The 18,260-nt window shown below is 45.5% G+C and overlaps 1 protein-coding gene across 1 annotated transcript in view; it reads left to right on the top strand.

Moving 5' to 3' along the window:
• LOC140895349 (unconventional myosin-X) overlaps nt 1–18,260 on the top strand; it is a 274,354-nt gene that overhangs the window by 242,557 nt on the left and 13,537 nt on the right. Inside the window, exons 33-37 of the mRNA XM_073304794.2 lie at nt 1,599–1,756; nt 2,908–3,031; nt 5,316–5,613; nt 8,901–9,108; nt 9,778–9,914. Of these exons, the coding sequence (XP_073160895.2) occupies nt 1,599–1,756; nt 2,908–3,031; nt 5,316–5,613; nt 8,901–9,108; nt 9,778–9,914 (925 nt within the window). The remainder of the gene's footprint in view (nt 1–1,598; nt 1,757–2,907; nt 3,032–5,315; nt 5,614–8,900; nt 9,109–9,777; nt 9,915–18,260) is intronic.

The following is an 18,260-nucleotide window of genomic DNA, read 5'->3' as shown; positions in this document are numbered from 1 at the left end:
CATCGAGGGGGATGTCCCTCCATCACATTGTACCTCACTGGAAGATTGGTGCAGACCCTCTGAGGCACGCGCCACCCAGCAAGAACTCCCAGACCGGCCCCGACTGTCTCCAAGGGCCTGGTACCGATCACAGGACCGATGGAGGATCAGAGATCGCAGATCACTGGGCCGTCATCACCCGTCTCCAAGTAGTAGGTCGCCCTGCTCAGGAAGATGCGACTGGCCCATATTAGCTCCCGGTTCCATTCAACGTCCTGGTACCATTCGTGTAGCGTGAGGCGTGGGTCGCCGGGTGTCTGACGCAAATCTGTGGAACGCCATCGGTCCCCAAGATCCCAACCAAGACACCCGTCTTGCTTGGACAAGTCTGCATCGGGACGCAGTGTTCAGCACTGGTTGGACAAGAGCCAACATGTTGCCCGATCCTGGTCGCCCAGTACCGACCACTCTGTTTATACCTCCAGCACGGAGCAAGGTTCCCTACATCATCAGCACCAAAGCCTGTCCCATGGCCCCAGGCGCAGTGGCCAGCACCATGGTTCCTGTGGAATCCTTGGGGGTTCACCCAACCCTCCCAGGCTGCCAGGTTGGCTTCGGGAGCCTCAGAGAGGCTAGCAGCCTTGGTATCCTATCCATTCCATGACCCATCCTCCTTCCCCACTGTCAGAGTTTTCTGGCAAGAAGGAACTGAGGGTCGGGGGAGCCGACAGCGCCCCTTATACAGCGCCATGCAGGTGCCACTCCAGGGGGTGCTGGAGCTGGTCCCCTACAGATACTGCTGAGGGAAAAACTTCCGGCATCGGTGCGTGTGGTGAGCCCACACAGCTAATATGGAACAGACATGAGCAAAGCATCTCGAAGAACACCAGTTATGGAAAAGGTAACTGTCTTTTTTTTTTTGTTTGTTTTTTTTGGTGTGTGACTGGCTTTCCAGCCATAAGAGCGCCACACCATTACAGTCTCAGGAAGATTTCTAAAAGGTTTAAAATTCTAAAATGATTCCTCTGCAGAAGTTAGTAAATCTTTGACAAAAAAAATAGAGAGATACTCTGGGAAGAGCAAAGGTGCTTAAAAATTGGAGACTAAATTCAAACCTAAACATGTGAAACTGAGGGTTCTGAGTCCTTCTGAAACCTAAACACAGCCTTAACTGCAAGTGACTAGAAATCCTCATACTACTTAAATTGAGCTCCAATCAAAGTGATAGCTTATACTTGCAACCTTGTGTTGTCTTCCCCCACCTTTATGCCTTGTTAGAGCCAAAGGGTGAAGTGGGGTGGAGTCACCCTGCCATGAAACAATGTTTGTATTTTGAGGGAGGTGGGAACTGGAATGCCCGACCATCATCTGCAGCACACTGCGTTTGTGGGTCGGGAGGAATGGAGGTGGATCAAAACTTGGACTGGGACTCTCTCTTGAGAAGTGGCTTCCTAGGGAAAAGCTCTTGTCCACACAGTCCATTTTAACCAATTTCATCATGTCATTTGATAAGACTGTCACTGTTTCAGCAATGTATTTCCACAGTCACATGCTGCATGCATATGGAGTCAGAAAATTGCAGCCAAGTTCCACCTTCCTATATCTTTGTTTGCCCGTAGGCTACTGGAACATCATAGTCCATGGTCGAAAGCACTCATACAGACTCTACACCAAGCTACTGAATGAAGCCATGCGCTGGGCCTCTGCCATCCAAGGAGTCATTGACAGCAAGGTTCCCATAGAAACACCCACACAGCAGCTTATTCGTGACATCAGGGTAGGTAGCATTGAACACTGCAGTCAAAGTTCAGGAGAATATTCCAGATCTGCAGCCAGGGGTGCTGGAAGCAGCCATGCCCACCTACTTTTTAACACGGGTGTAGTTTGGGGGCCAAGGGGCTGTGTTGCCACCGCAGACTGGAAGCCTTGGTCAGGCATAGAGCAGTGCCAGCAGGGGCTGCACTTCATGGTGGGAGGGCCTTAGCTCCCCCTCACCATGAGGCCTGGTCCCTCTCCGTAGCCCTGCCTCAGCTCCCCTCTTCCCCCTAAGGCCCCACCCCCTGGTCAAGCCAGAAGCCAGAGCTGGGCCACGGTAAAAGCTGCCCATCACTGTGGGGAGCCCCAATCACTCCAGCTGCCCTTGTGCCCCCCCCCCCCACTTCTACCAAGGTTCTGGTGCTATTATCTGCAGCTGACCTTGTTCAGTCACTATCTTAGGTATGTTAGGAGAGAAGACTGGTGTCTTAAAAGGACTGAGGGAAAACATTTTTAATTATGTAGCTAAAATAATCAAATGTCATGCTTCAAGATATAAACTAATCTGCACGAGTTCAGGCTAATCCTATTGTGGGGTTTCGCCAGGCACACATTGGAGTCCATACTAGGTGTGTGTAAATCCCCCTTATGCACAAATCAGAAACTTCCACGTCAGCTGTCATGTGTGGATCCTGCAGACACCAACCTTGGGATTCCCATTCCCATTGGGCATGTGACTCCTGAATGCACAAATGTCAGGGTCCCCAACCCAGGTATGTATGAATCTGCCATGGTCAAACATCAGGAGTCCCCACCCCAGACACATCCTGATTCCTCATGCACATGTGACAGAATCCACAGAACTGAATCACATGTGAACCCCTTGTGCAAATTAGGATTCATACTTCCTCTGACAAGTGTGACTTGCTCTCTTGGACACATACAAACCAGTATGTCCAGTTCCCCTCAGGCACTTGTGTGTCCTAGTCTCAGGCTGCGGGAGGTGGTTTCAATGCTTATACAAATATTTACAGTACAAGTTAACTGAGCTGTTACCTAGTTATTTGGGCCCCTGTGGAACTCTGATGGGAGAAGCTCATGTTTAAACCTGGCAATATGAAGAGTTCTGGGGAAAAACTGGGCAGGTTTGAGGAAATTTCTTCTGTCCTTCAGGAAAACAGTATGAACTTTGAAGTAGTGGAACAGACATATAGGAGGAACCCTATCTTGAGATACACCCAGCACCCTCTGCATTCCCCATTGCTGCCACTGCCTTATGGAGATGTCGGTATCAATAGTAAGTGCTTTTTCATTTGGCAGAGTCCCTTAAACCTCTTATCCCCCTGCGGTAGGGGAGAAGGTGCTATGCGAGTATTACCCCAAGTACTGAATGATGCAGACCCTGTGCACCCAGGGATAATCTGAACTCTCCAGCATGCTGATAGCATTCACAGGTTGCCAGCTCCCATGGTGCAAAATGAGATGGGGCCTGACCCTCTGTCCTCTTTGGGACCATTATGCACCCTTTGGTTGGCAGAGGGACCAGCTCCTTCTCTCCCAAGACTTTGCTTTGAAGCCTCCCCTCTCCTGTGCATAGCCCTGAGACAATCTGCCACAAATACTTTTCCTCTTTGAGGACAAGGTCTGGGATGACAGAGGAAATTGGTCCAACACAAACTGTGTTCAGTGCTGTGGCTACTCTGTGAACATGAACTTGACTCCAGTGTACAGGTGAAGAGTTTGCTACTCCTCTTCCTCCTGTTAAATGTACACCTCAAAGGGATTGCATCAGCTTAGCAAACATACTCTGACTGAACATTTCTTACCTACTTTTGTTACCAGAAATAATTAATAGCAGAGATTAGAGACACACCCCCAGTTGTTTTCTCATATTTCAGTGTGTTTGCTTTGTACATTGACAGCATTTTCTTAGTACAGTAAGGTTTCAGCCATGTTAGTCTGTATTCACAAAAAGAAAAGGAGTACTAGTGGCACCTTAGAGACTAACCAATGTATTTGAGCATAAGCTTTCGTGAGCTACAGCTCACTCACTGCATACGGCTAAATGCAGTGCCTTGCATAATGACAGGTTTCAGAGTAGCAGCCGTGTTAGTCTGTATTCGCAAAAAGAAAAGGAGTACTAATGGCACCTTAGAGATTAACCAATTTATTTGAGCATAAGCTTTCGTGAGCTACAGCTCACTGCATTCCATTGAATGCATCCGATAAAGTGAGCTGTAGCTCATGAAAGCTTATGCTCAAATAAATTGGTTAGTCTCTAAGGTGCCACTAGTACTCCTTTTCTTTTTAGTACAGTTAGTATCCCTGTCTCCACTTAATGAGGGAGTGTATGTGCCCGACCCCTAGTTGGATCAGGAAGGGATTAAACGCCTTCACTGTGCTGAGAGCTGTGTCTTAAAGGTTGCTGGTGCTGCCAGACATAGGCAGAGGAGCTCACTGCTCTGGCTTGTTAGAATGCTAGGAGGTGGAGCTAGCAGCTGTGCCTCTTAATTGGGAAACCATAAGACTCAGAGGCTGGGGAGAGAGGTATCCTCTGATTTCTTCCAAACTAGGGGCTCATCTTCACGTGCAGCTTCTCCTGTCGGCATAGTTAATCCACTTCCCCAAAAGGAGGTAGCTATGTTGGCAGGAGAAGCTTTCCCACCAACATAGCACTGTCTACATGGGGGGTTAGTTTCTGTATAACTGTCGCTCAGTGTGTGGATTTTTCACATCCCTGAGCGACGTAGTTATATCAATATAGGTATGTGGTATAGACCTGGCCTGAGTACATGCCTAAACCAAGCCTGGGGAGGGAGAAAGAAAGGAACTGTGAAATTAATTGCTTGTCTCCTACTGAGGAGGACTACAATAATTCCCAGGATTTAGAAGCCCAGTACAAACTGTTTCTTTCGGATTTGGTTGGTTTGGACTATGCAGAAAGAAGCCACCTTAGGTTTGGATCCTTGGGTAATGGAAGCTGTCTTGTGACTTTTATTTTCCTCTGGGCAAGGCAACAGGAAGCTGTGATAGGAACGTTTTCCTTTTCTTTTAGGGACCAAACTTTAAGGGGATAATAAGCGCAAGCCAAGTTACAACCTTTATATCTGATCCATTGTTTCCCCTGTCATTTGTGTCGGTCCCTCACAAAAACAGGGGAGACTTAAACATTCTGAAAAGATGAAAACATGATTGCAAAAATTGGCAGGGCCTCAGGACACCAGGGCAGTGCCTCAAACTGCTTTGAATTCATTTTTTGAAACTGACTAGATTTCAAATTGAGAATGTCCCTTTAAGGGTACTACTCTGTGTTTTTATGTATATCTAAAAATATGCATGATTTGCAATATGGACAAGTTTAATTTTTTAATTTACTGATTGGACAGTGGTGTATTTTTACATTTAAAGAAGGAGCTTTCCTGAGATCGGGAGATGATCAGTAATGCTCATTCTCATGTTGCCATTCTCCTGTTTCATGGAGTCAGTCACAGTCCACAGACTGGTATGCTGTGTGCTTGGTAAGCGGGGGTTCAGGGAAATGCTGAAATCCTGTCTGCCTTGTTTTTGTGATCCCACTACAGTGCAGCAAGAGAAGGGCTACTGCAGCCTGCAGGATGAAGCCATCAAGATCTTTAACTCCCTGCAGGAGATTGAGACAGTGTCTGATCCCATCCCCATTATCCAAGGCATTCTGCAGACCTGTCATGACCTAAAGCCCCTTCGTGATGAAGTGTATTGTCAACTAATCAAACAAACTAACCACAGCCCACAGCCCAACAGTTCTGGAAACCTTCACCACTGGCAGCTGATGTCCTGCATGAGCTGCACTTTCCTTCCTAGTAGAGGGATCCTCCGCTATCTCAAGTTCCACCTTAGAAGGTAAGAGCCACTTTGCAGATACTTGCCACTTCTTTCATTAGTTCCATCATCTTTGACTTGGAACCCTAGAAACCCTAGAAGCTAGCCTCTCCTTCCTCCATGGCCAGCCCCTGCTACCTCCTATATTCTAGTGTTCATCTGCTTCTCCCCCTTCACTGGTTCCTATGGTATTGCAGCCTTTATCCTGCACACCTAGATCCTGCTACCCGCTGTTTTACAGCACTCAACCTCCTTGCCCCCTGCTTGCCTTGTCACAATAGAAAACAGTATAATTAAGTTATGACTGTATTCAGCTTTAACTTTCTGTTTTCATTCATTAAAGTCACTGGAGCCAGGGGACTGGGTCTCCCACCCAGGTGGGTGCCCTTGTCACGCTGTCTGGAGTGGCTCATGCCAGCCAGTAACAAATGTGAACTCCTGAATCACTACAGCCATCTTACTTTGGAGTCCCAGACAGTCCCCTTAAACTCTCCAGTCTATCTTGCCATTGGTAAGTGGTCACTTACAGCAAAAATTACACTGTATTTTAGTTGCTTCTAATCCCAAGAGACCAGTCACTTTCCCAGATCAATTGGTACCCTAGATCTTACATGAAGACAACGCCTGTAGCCAATCCCATAATACACTACCTAAAGGTTTATTAAGTAGGAAAAATAAATGAGTTATTTACAGGTTAAAGCAAGCAAACATATACACACAACTGAGTTACCATCTAAATCCTAAGAGTGACATATTTGTAGAGATCTGTCAGTTCAAAGTGTCTTTCAGGGTGGACCCAGGAGATAACCCCTTGGGATCTCTGGCTTCAGTTTGGTCTCTATAGCCCTGTGAGAGTTCAAACAGCAAAGAGATCATAGAATCATAGAATATCAGGGTTGGAAGGGACCCCAGAAGGTCATCTAGTCCAACCCCCTGCTCAAAGCAGGACCAATTCCCAGTTAAATCATCCCAGCCAGGGCTTTGTCAAGCCTGACCTTAAAAACCTCTAAGGAAGGAGATTCTACCACCTCCCTAGGTAACGCATTCCAGTGTTTCACCACCCTCTTAGTGAAAAAGTTTTTCCTAATATCCAATCTAAACCTCCCCCACTGCAACTTGAGACCATTACTCCTCGTTCTGTCATCTGCTACCATTGAGAACAGTCTAGAGCCATCCTCTTTGGAACCCCCTTTCAGGTAGTTGAAAGCAGCTATCAAATCCCCCCTCATTCTTCTCTTCTGCAGGCTAAACAATCCCAGCTCCCTCAGCCTCTCCTCATAACTCATGTGTTCCAGTCCCCTAATCATTTTTGTTGCCCTTCGCTGGACTCTCTCCAATTTATCCACATCCTTCTTGAAGTGTGGGGCCCAAAACTGGACACAGTACTCCAGATGAGGCCTCACCAATGTCGAATAGAGGGGAACGATCACGTCCCTCGATCTGCTCGCTATGCCCCTACTTATACATCCCAAAATGCCATTGGCCTTCTTGGCAACAAGGGCACACTGCTGACTCATATCCAGCTTCTCGTCCACTGTCACCCCTAGGTCCTTTTCTGCAGAACCGCTGCCTAGCCATTCGGTCCCTAGTCTGTAGCTATGCATTGGGTTCTTCCGTCCTAAGTGCAGGACCCTGCACTTATCCTTATTGAACCTCATCAGATTCCTTTTGGCCCAATCTTCCAATTGGTCTAGGTCTTTCTGTATCCTATCCCTCCCCTCCAGCGTATCTACCACTCCTCCCAGTTTAGTATCATCCGCAAATTTGCTGAGAGTGCAATCCACACCATCCTCCAGATCATTTATGAAGATATTGAATAAAACCGGCCCCAGGACCGACCCCTGGGGCACTCCACTTGATACCGGCTGCCAACTAGACATGGAGCCATTGATCACTACCCGTTGAGCCCGACAATTTAGCCAGCTTTCTACCCACCTTATGGTGCATTCATCCAGCCCATACTTCCTTAACTTGCTGACAAGAATACTATGGGAGACCGTGTCAAAAGCTTTGCTAAAGTCAAGAAACAATACATCCACTGCTTTCCCTTCATCCACAGAACCAGTAATCTCATCATAAAAGGCGATTAGATTAGTCAGGCATGACCTTCCCTTGGTGAATCCATGCTGGCTGTTCCTGATCACTTTCCTCTCATGCAAGTGCTTCAGGATTGATTCTTTGAGGACCTGCTCCATGATTTTTCCAGGGACTGAGGTGAGGCTGACTGGCCTGTAGTTCCCAGGATCTTCCTTCTTCCCTTTTTTAAAGATTGGCACTACATTAGCCTTTTTCCAGTCATCCAGGACTTCCCCGGTTCGCCACGAGTTTTCAAAGATAATGGCCAGTGGCTCTGCAATCACAGCCGCCAATTCCTTCAGCACTCTCGGATGCAACTCGTCCGGCCCCATGGACTTGTGCACGTCCAGCTTTTCTAAATAGTCCCTAACCGCCTCTATCTCCACAGAGGGCTGGCCATCTCTTCCGCATTTTGTGATGCCCAGCGCAGCAGTCTGGGAGCTGACCTTGTTAGTGAAAACAGAGGCAAAAAAAGCATTGAGTACATTAGCTTTTTCCACATCCTCTGTCACTGATGTGATGAAAAAATCTTCTCATCAACTATTTTTATTTCCCTCTTCTAGTATTCAGAGTGATGGGACAAGACCTTCTCTGTGGGTGGATGGGGCGATTAATAAAGCTTTTGTCTTATAATTGCCCACTCAAAAGCTGTAAGGGGAGTACCACATCCTACTCCTCTGGACATTTTATGTGGAGTAAGGCAACTACCTAAACTCATTCTCACAAGAAACAATGTAGGCACCTAAGCTGCCTAACTCCAGGGGAGGGGCTCCTGACTGTGGATCACAGAGGAAAGGGCCTTGCTTTGGTCTGTATTTAGGTGCCTAATTCACTGAGGGGGTGGGGATTAGGACACACCCCTCTCATAGGTATCTCCCATTGGCTAATGTAGGCAATGCCCTGCCTAGCATACTGGTTTTGTGGATCCCATTCTCAGGCACCTCTCTCTCCCCATTCATTGTATGGGGAGCGTAGGCGCCTAACTCAGGCTTGTGGATCCCATTGTTTTTCCATGAATTTTCTAGGCACTGAAAAGTTAGACATCGTGACGCTGAGCATTGCAAGGCCTAAGTCCTTTGGTGGATCTGGGCCTTTTTTCGTATGGCTGTACTTGGCAACACATTTCTATGGGATTCTGTGCTTATGGTACTCCATGCTATGTAGAACTCTACCTGCACTTGGACATGTTCTGTTCACCGTGTAACAGCTTTTCCGCTTTTCTTTACAATTAGAGTAAGAGACCTCTTCCCAGGCACGGAAATAGACAGGTATGCTCAGTTCATCAGTGATTCCCTGAAGAGAACCAAGACCAGGGAGTTTGTGCCCTCCCAGGAGGAAATACTGGCTCTCATCACTCGTGAAGAAATGACCACAACTGTGTACTGCCATGGCGGTGGCTCCTGTAAAATCACCATCAACTCCCACACCAGTGCAGGAGAGGTAATAGCATAGGTCGTATTAATGGGCACAGGGAGGTAATAGGAGGTGATGGTAGTGGGCACAGGGTTGTCTGAGATTTGTCTGGATAATAAGCTTTTTGAGGGGGAGTCCTTGCTGCCACTCAAAGCCAGTTCTCAACTGCTACGGTGATGAGCGACATAAAGAACCTACAGAGAGAGAACTGTTGTTTGAGTGTTCAGAAACACCATCCGGAAGTTCCAAACCACTGAAACAAACTCCCAGGGAAAGTGGTGGATTCTCCATCTCTTAATGGCTTCAGATCCAGACTGGAGATCTCTCTGGAAGTTGTGCTTTAGTCAAACTCAAGTTATTGGGCTCAATACAGAGGTAACGGTGAAATTCTCAGGCCTGTGATATACAGGAGGTCAGACTAGATAATGTAATGGTTCCTTCGGGCTTTAAATCTATGAATCTATGAAAAGAAATAATTTAACAGAATCCTGCTTGCCACCTCTGAGATGAGACCTTTGGGCTCTTACTCGGTGAAGCAACCCTGACATTCTCCTGCACGTGGTCAGATGGATTTGGAGCTCTAATGGGAGGAAGTGCCTTTGGGGCTCCCTCTTCCTATTTTAAAGGCTGACTCCTGTGTGAGTGGTAATACCCAACATTGTACAGTTCAAGGTGTCTGATCTCTCTCCCCTGCAGGTGGTTGAGAAGCTGATCCGAGGGCTCGCCATGGAGGACAGTCGTAATATGTTTGCCCTTTTTGAACGCAATCAACATGTGGACAGGGCTATTGAGAGTCGTGTAATTGTTGCTGACATCCTTGCCAAGTTTGAGAGGTAAGAGAACATTTCAGAGGATCCTCATACTGATGACTCTTGACTGAATGGGTATAACATTAGCTCTGAAATTCCCTGGTTAAGTGAGTGACCCGCATGCTGCTTGATAGCATGTTTATGTACCATGAGCGCAGGGCAAACACCCTGTCAGCTCCTTCAACCACTAGGCCCCCATAAGTTCTAGCCCTTGGTAGGTTACATGTAATAAATCATGCACACATTTGTTGTAGTGATAAAAAATAATTCATTAGATTCCAAGGCCAGAATAGATCACTGTGATCATCTAGTCTGACCTCCTCTATAGCGGAGGCCAGAGACCTTCCCAAAAATAATTCCTAGAGCAGATCTTTTAGAAAAACATCCTATCTTGATTTTAAAATTGTCTGTTTGTTAAACTCAATAGATTGAGCTTCTTGTGTCTGTCAGTATAAAGCATGTTTTCTAATTCTTTAATCATTCTTGGGACTCTTCTCTGAACTCATTTCGAATTTATCAACATCCTTCTTGAATTGTGGGCACCAGAACTGGACACAGTATTCCAGCAGCAGTCTCACCAGTGCCAAATAATGAGGTAAAATAACCTCTCTGCTCCTACTCAAGATTCCCCTGTTTATGCATATAAGGATCATGTTAGCTCTTTTGGCCACAGCATCGCAGTGGTAGTTCCTGTTCAACTTGATTATCCATCACAATCCCCAAATCTTTTTTCAGAGTCCTTGCTTCCCAGGATAGAGCCCCCAATCCTGTAAGTATGGCCTACAGTCTTTGTTCCTAGATGCATACAGTAACATTTAGCCCTATTAAAATGCATATTATTTGGTTGTGCCCAGCTTACCAAGTGATCCAGATTGCTCTGTATCAGTGACCTGTCTCTTCACTATTTAGCACTCCCTCTATTTTTGTTCATCTGCAAACTTTATCAGTGATGATTTTATGTGTTCTTCCAGGTCACTGATAAAAAATGTTAAATAGCATAGGGCCAAGAACTGATCCCTGCGGCACCGCACTAGAAACACACCCATTCAATTATAATTCCCCATTTACAATGACATTTTGAGACCTTATCAGTTAACTAGCATTTAATCCATTGATGTGTGCCATGTTAATTTTATATCTTTCTAGTTTTTTAATCAAAATGTTATGTGGTACCAAGTCAAATGCCTTACAAAAGTTTAAGTATATTACATCAACATTGTTACCATTATCATCCAAACTTGTAATCTCATAAAAAAAAAAGATATCCGGTTAGTCTGACAGGACCACTTTTTCATAAAATCATGTTGATTGGGATAAATAACATTGCCCTCCCTTAATTCTTTATTAATCAAGTCCCATAGCAGCTACTCTATGCTCTTGCCTGGCATCAGTGTCAAACTGACAGGCTATAATTACCCAGGTCATCCTGTTTACTCTCTTTTAATAGTGACACAACATTAGCTTTCTTGTGGTCTTCTGGAACTCTCCAGTGTTCCGTGACTTACTGAAAATCAACATTAATGGTCCAGCAACTCCTTTGCCAGCTCTTTTAAAACTCTTGGATGCAAGTTATCTGGACCTCCTGATTTATAAATGTCTAACTTTAGTAGCTGGTGTTTAACATCCTCCTGAGTTACAGTTGGGGCGGAAAGAGTGTTATCACATGTGCCGACATCATCCGATTTTTTCCTAAATACAGAACAGAAATATTTATTGAACACTTTTACCTTTTCTGTATTATTATTGATAATTCTACCATTTCCATCTAGTAATGAATCAATAACATTGTTATGATTCTTTTTGTTCCTAATATATTTTTAAAACTCCTTGTCATAGAATCATAGGAAGAGACCTTGAAAGGTCATGTAGTCCAGTCCCCTGCACTCATGGCAGGACTACGTATTATCTAGACCATTCCTGACAGGTTTGTCTTACCTGCTTTTAAAAATCTCCAATGATGGAGATTCCACAACCTCCCTAGGTAATTTATTTCTGTGCTTAACCACCCTGACAGGAGGTTTTTCCTAATGTCCATCCTAAACCTCCCTTGCTGCAATTTAAGCCCACTGCTTCTTGTCCTATCCTCAGAGGTTAAGAAAAACAATTTTTCTCCTTCCTCCTTTTAACAACCTTTTGCATACTTGAAAACTGTTATCGTGTCCCCCCTCAGTCTTCTCTTTTCCAGACTAAACAAACCCAATTTTTTCAATCTTCCCTCATAGGTTATGTTTTCTAACCTGTAATCATTTTTGTCGCTCTTCTCTGGAGTCTCCAATTTATCCACATCCTACCTGAAATGTGCGGTCCAGAACTGGACACAATACTCCAGTTGAAGCCTAATCAGCACAGAGTAGAGTGGAAGAATTACTTTTTGTGTCTTGCTTACAACACTCCTGCTAATACATCCCACAATGATCTTCGCTTTTTTTGCAACAGCATTACACTGTTGACTCATACTTAGCTTGTGGTCCACTATGACCCCCAGATCCCTTTCCGCAGTACTCCTTCCTAGGCAGTCATTTCCCATTTTGTATGTGTGCAACTGATTGTTCCTTCCTAAGTGGAGAACTTTGCAGTTGTCCATATTGAATTTCATCCTATTTACTTCAGACCATTTCTTCAGTTTGTCCAGATCATTTTGAATTTTGGCCACTGTAGACAGGATACTGTGCTGGATGGACATTTGGTGTGACCCAGTATGGCCATTCTTATGTTCTTACGAGTTTTAATCCTATCCTCCAAAGCACTTGCAACTCCATCCAGCTTGGTATCATCTGCAAACTTTATAAGTGAACGCTGCATGCTATTATCTAAATCATTGATGAAAATATTGAACAGAACCAGACCCAGAACTGAACCCTGCGGGACCCCACTCATTATGTCCTTCCAGCATGACTGTGAACCACTGGTAACTAATCTCTGGGAACGGTTTTCCAACCAGTTTTGCACCTACCTTATAGTAGCTCTATTTGTCCTTACCTCTGCTGACCAGTCCCTTTGCTTCCCTTATCAATTTTTTACAATTCTACAATTATGATTAATATTCATTACTGTCAACTTCCTCTTTCTTCCATTTGTTATATATTACTTTTATTTTTATATAGCTGCCTTCACTTCCCCTCTAAAGCAGGCCAGTTTTTTAACCATTATGGCCTTTTTCCTTGATTGTGGGCATCTAGTAAAATGTTCTTAAACAATTCCCAATTATCATTTATATTTTTCTGATTAAATTCTTCCTCCCAGCTGATCTGGCTCAGAATTGTTTTTAGCTTTGTGAAATTGGCCCTTTTAAAGCACCAAGTATGTATAAAATATTAGTGGTCTGGACTTTATTGTGTTTGTACGTTATAAATATGATCGAGTCATGATCAGTGGTACCTAAGCTACCATTTATTTTTCATTTGGTTATCAGTTCCTGTTTATCTGTCACAACAAGGTCTAGTACAGAATCCCCCATGTTGAATGCAACACTTTTTGAGTTAGAAATTGTTGTATATGATATTTAGAAATTTCAAGGATATGCATGAGGCCTCTGGCATATGTCATTCAAATTGAAGTACCTCATGATCATGCAATTTCACTACACATTATAAATAGGTGTGTAAGGAGTCAGTCGTCCTGTTCCCTAGTGTGATTGGGTGGTCTGCAGCAGACACCAACCAATACCCAATCTTGTGCTTTGTCTACTAGGACGTTAATCCATAAGCATTCAAGATAATTTTCTTCTGAGTTTTCAATGATTCAGAAATAAGTAATGCCATTTTGGACATAGAGTGCCACTCCCCTGCCTCTTTTGCCCACTTGGTCCTTCCTAAATAGTTTATAACCATTGGTTTTAACACTCCAATCCCACCTGGTTTCAGTAATTCCTTATTAGGTTAGGACTCTCAGAAAAAACTCTTAATGGTTAGTAATAGAAAGTGCGGAGTAATCCCTAACCAAATCATAGAATATCAGGGTTGGAAGGGACCTCAGGAGGTCATCTAGTCCAACCCCCTGCTCAAAGCAGGACCAATCCCCAACTAAATCATCCCAGCCAGGGCTCTGTCAAGCCTGACCTTAAAAACCTCTAAGGAAGGAGATTCCACCACCTCCCTAGGTAACCCATTCCAGTGCTTCACCACCCTCCTAGAGAAAAAGTTTTCCTAATATCCAACCTAAACCTCCCCCACTGCAACTCGAGACCATTACTCCTTGTTCTGTCATCTGGTACCACTGAGAACAGTCTAGATCCATCCTCTTTGGAACCCCTTTTCAGGTAGTTGAAAGCAGCTATCAAATCCCCCTCATTCTTCTCTTCCACGGACTAAATAATCCCAGTCCCCTCAGCCTCGCCTCATAAATCACGTGCTCCAGCCCACTAATCATTTTTGTTGCCCTCCGCTGGACGTTTTCCAATTTTTCCACATTCTTCTTGTAGTGTGGGGCCCAAAACTGGACACGGTACTCCAGATGAGGCCTCACCCCAATAGAGGGGAATGATCACGTCCCTCAATCTGCTGGCAATGTCCCTACTTATACATCCCAAAATGCCATTGGGCCTTCTTGGCAACGAGGGCACACTGTTGATTCCTATCCAGCTTCTCGTCCACTGTAACCCCTTGGTCCTTTTCTGCAGAACTACTGCCTAGCCATTCGGTCCCTAGTCTGTAGCAGTGCATGGGATTCTTCCGTCCTAAGTGCAGGACTCCGCACTTGTCCTTGTTGAACCTCATCAGATTTCTTTTGGCCCAATCCTCTAATTTGTCTAGGGCTCTTTGTATCCTATCCCTACCCTCCAGCGTACCTACCACTCATCCCATTTTAGTGTCATCTGCAAACTTGCTGAGGGTGCAATCCACACCATCCTCCAGATCATTAATGAAGATATTGAACAAAACCGGCCCCAGGATCGAACCTTGTGGCACTCCGCTTGATACCGGCTCCCAACTAGACATGGAGCCATTGATCATTGTCTGTTGAGCCTGAAGATCTAGCCAGCTTTCTATCCACCTTATAGTCCATTCATCCAGCCCATATTTCTTTAACTTGCTGGCAAGAATACTGTGGGAAACTGTATCAAAAGCTTTGCTAAAGTCAAGGAACAACACATCCACTGGAGTACATCTCAGTACGCTGCAAACCCAAGGGACGTGGTCTCCGGAGGAGATGGCTTTACATATAAATGCCAGGGAGCTCAGGGCCATCCGCCTATCCTGCCAGGTCTTCCTGCCACAGTTGTCCAGTCAAGTAGTGCAGGTGTTGACGGACAACATGGCCTTGATGTTCTGTGTCAACAGGCAGGGGGGTGATCGCTCATCGTCGTCCCTCCTGTCAGGAAGCATTTCACCTGTTGGACTTTTGTGTCCACCACACAATTCACCTGGAGACTTTGCATCTCCCAGGCATCCGGAAAACGCTGGCAGATCATCTCAACTTTTTCTCTCACCACGAGTAGTCACTCCACCCAGAGGTCGCCCGGATGGTCTTCCAGAAGTGGACCTGTTCACCACCAGACAGAATAGGAAGTGTCATCAGTTCTGCTCTCTCCAAAGCCTTGAAAGGGGCACCCTCTCTGATGCCTTTCTCCTGTCATGGACGGGGGACTTGATGTATGTGTTCCTGCAGATCACCAGGGACCTGTCAAAAATCAACAGGGACAAAGTGTGAGTCATTATGACTGCCCTGGCGTGGCCTCGCAAGCACTGGTTCGACACACTTATGGACCTGGCCATGGCTGCACCGTGGCCACTGCCGAGCCGCCCGGACCTGCTCTCACAGGACAGCGGTCAGCTCCTGCACCCAAACCTTCTCTCTTTTTGCCTCTCAGCTTGGCTGCTGTCTGGCTGAACCCAGAGGAACAGGCCTGCTCTAGCCAGGTACGGCAAATACCACACAATCATATTATAAGGATGAACATGGTGGTGTAGGGTGTTCCCACGAGGTACAGAACGTCACAGACTCCCAGAGGGAGGTGTTTCTGCATGCTAGCTTTTTCTTTTATCTATAAGAAGTGGATGACAGGATTACTGGGACAGGTTAACTTTTGTGTGTAATGTGGGTGGATAATATTGGTCAAGCTCGCTGAACCTGAAAAGTGATACTGTACATAAGTACTAAGCATTACTATGATCCCTGCTAATCAGGTATTTGTAGTTATAAATAGCTATTTAGACACCTACCTGACCATTTGCACAAGAGGTGCCTGTGGTAATTGCACCCCAAAGCAGCATGTGCAAGCGCACTTCCCCTTAAACTATTATTTGATAGAATGGTTGTTGGCTTCAACCTGGTATAGGTCAGTAGTGATTTAGGGTGCTCAGTCCAGTGTATGATGGACGAATGTCCACATCACAACCAGAATTAATAATTGTTCCCTTGTTATCCATCACAAAAGAGAGGTTAAAGACTTGAGTGGACACTTACCCCTCGTGGTGGTCCCTCCAAGACAGGAGTAAGGCATACAAGCAGAGGGTGATATGGAGGAAGATGACATAACCATTGTCTGTTTTATACCTGTTTTGCAGATACAGATAAGATTTTGTTCACCAGGGCTATCAAACAAGCACCTTTCACTAGCACAAAATTATCTTAAAAGAAATAAAAAACTTAAAAATTAAGAATATTCTGTGACATGGCATGGCTCCACCTTGTTTCTTTACCTGGAATCGTCATTCTAAGAACATGATTAAGTTCTAATGCACTTTATATCCTCACAGATTTCTGAGTCAATATCCCACATGAGGAGGCAGCTACAGGAAGGTCCATTACACTCATGGACTGTCCTGGTAAATCAATCATAGAATCATAGAATATCAGGGTTGGAAGGGACCCCTGAAGGTCATCTAGTCCAACCCCCTGCTCGAAGCAGGACCAATTCCCAGTTAAATCATCCCAGCCAGGGCTTTGTCAAGCCTGACCTTAAAAACCTCTAAGGAAGGAGATTCTACCACCTCCCTAGGTAACGCATTCCAGTGTTTCACCACCCTCTTAGTGAAAAAGTTTTTCCTAATATCCAATCTAAACCTCCCCCACTGCAACTTGAGACCATTACTCCTCGTTCTGTCATCTGCTACCATTGAGAACAGTCTAGAGCCATCCTCTTTGGAACCCCCTTTCAGGTAGTTGAAAGCAGCTATCAAATCCCCCCTCATTCTTCTCTTCTGCAGGCTAAACAATCCCAGCTCCCTCAGCCTCTCCTCATAAGTCATGTGTTCCAGACCCCTAATCATTTTTGTTGCCCTTCGCTGGACTCTCTCCAATTTATCCACATCCTTCTTGTAGTGTGGGGCCCAAAACTGGACACAGTACTCCAGATGAGGCCTCACCAATGTTGAATAGAGGGGAACGATCACGTCCCTCGATCTACTCGCTATGCCCCTACTTATACATCCCAAAATGCCATTGGCCTTCTTGGCAACAAGGGCACACTGCTGACTCATATCCAGCTTCTCGTCCACTGTCACCCCTGCAGAAGTTTTCTGCAGAACTGCTGCCTAGCCATTCGGTCCCTAGTCTGTAGCGGTGCATTGGATTCTTCCGTCCTAAGTGCAGGACCCTGCACTTATCCTTATTGAACCTCATCAGATTTCTTTTGGCCCAATCCTCCAATTTGTCTAGGTCCTTCTGTATCCTATCCCTCCCCTCCAGCGTATCTACCACTCCTCCCAGTTTAGTATCATCCGCAAATTTGCTGAGAGTGCAATCCACACCATCCTCCAGATCATTTATGAAGATATTGAACAAAACCAGCCCCAGGACCGACCCTTGGGGCACTCCACTTGATACCGGCTGCCAACTAGATATGGAGCCATTGATCACTACCCGTTGAGCCCGACAATCTAGCCAGCTTTCTACCCACCTTATAGTGCATTCATCCAGCCCATACTTCCTTAACTTGCTGACAAGAATACTATGGGAGACCGTGTCAAAAGCTTTGCTAAAGTCAAGAAACAATACATCCACTGCTTTCCCTTCATCCACAGAACCAGTAATCTCATCATAAAAGGCGATTAGATTAGTCAGGCATGACCTTCCCTTGGTGAATCCATGCTGGCTGTTCCTGATCACTTTCCTCTCATGCAAGTGCTTCAGGATTGATTCTTTGAGGACCTGCTCCATGATTTTTCCAGGGACTGAGGTGAGGCTGACTGGCCTGTAGTTCCCAGGATCCTCCTTCTTCCCTTTTTTAAAGATTGGCACTACATTAGCCTTTTTCCAGTCATCCGGGACTTCCCCCGTTCGCCACGAGTTTTCAAAGATAATGGCCAATGGCTCTGCAATCACAGCCGCCAATTCCTTCAGCACTCTCGGATGCAACTCGTCCGGCCCCATGGACTTGTGCACGTCCAGCTTTTCTAAATAGTCCCTAACCACCTCTGTCTCCACAGA

Source organism: Lepidochelys kempii, chromosome 11 (assembly GCF_965140285.1).
Source record: "Lepidochelys kempii isolate rLepKem1 chromosome 11, rLepKem1.hap1, whole genome shotgun sequence".
Classification (NCBI taxonomy): Eukaryota; Metazoa; Chordata; order Testudines; family Cheloniidae; genus Lepidochelys; species Lepidochelys kempii.
The sequence above is the reverse complement of the archived record's forward strand: the minus strand, read 5'-3'. Positions and strand labels throughout refer to the sequence as shown.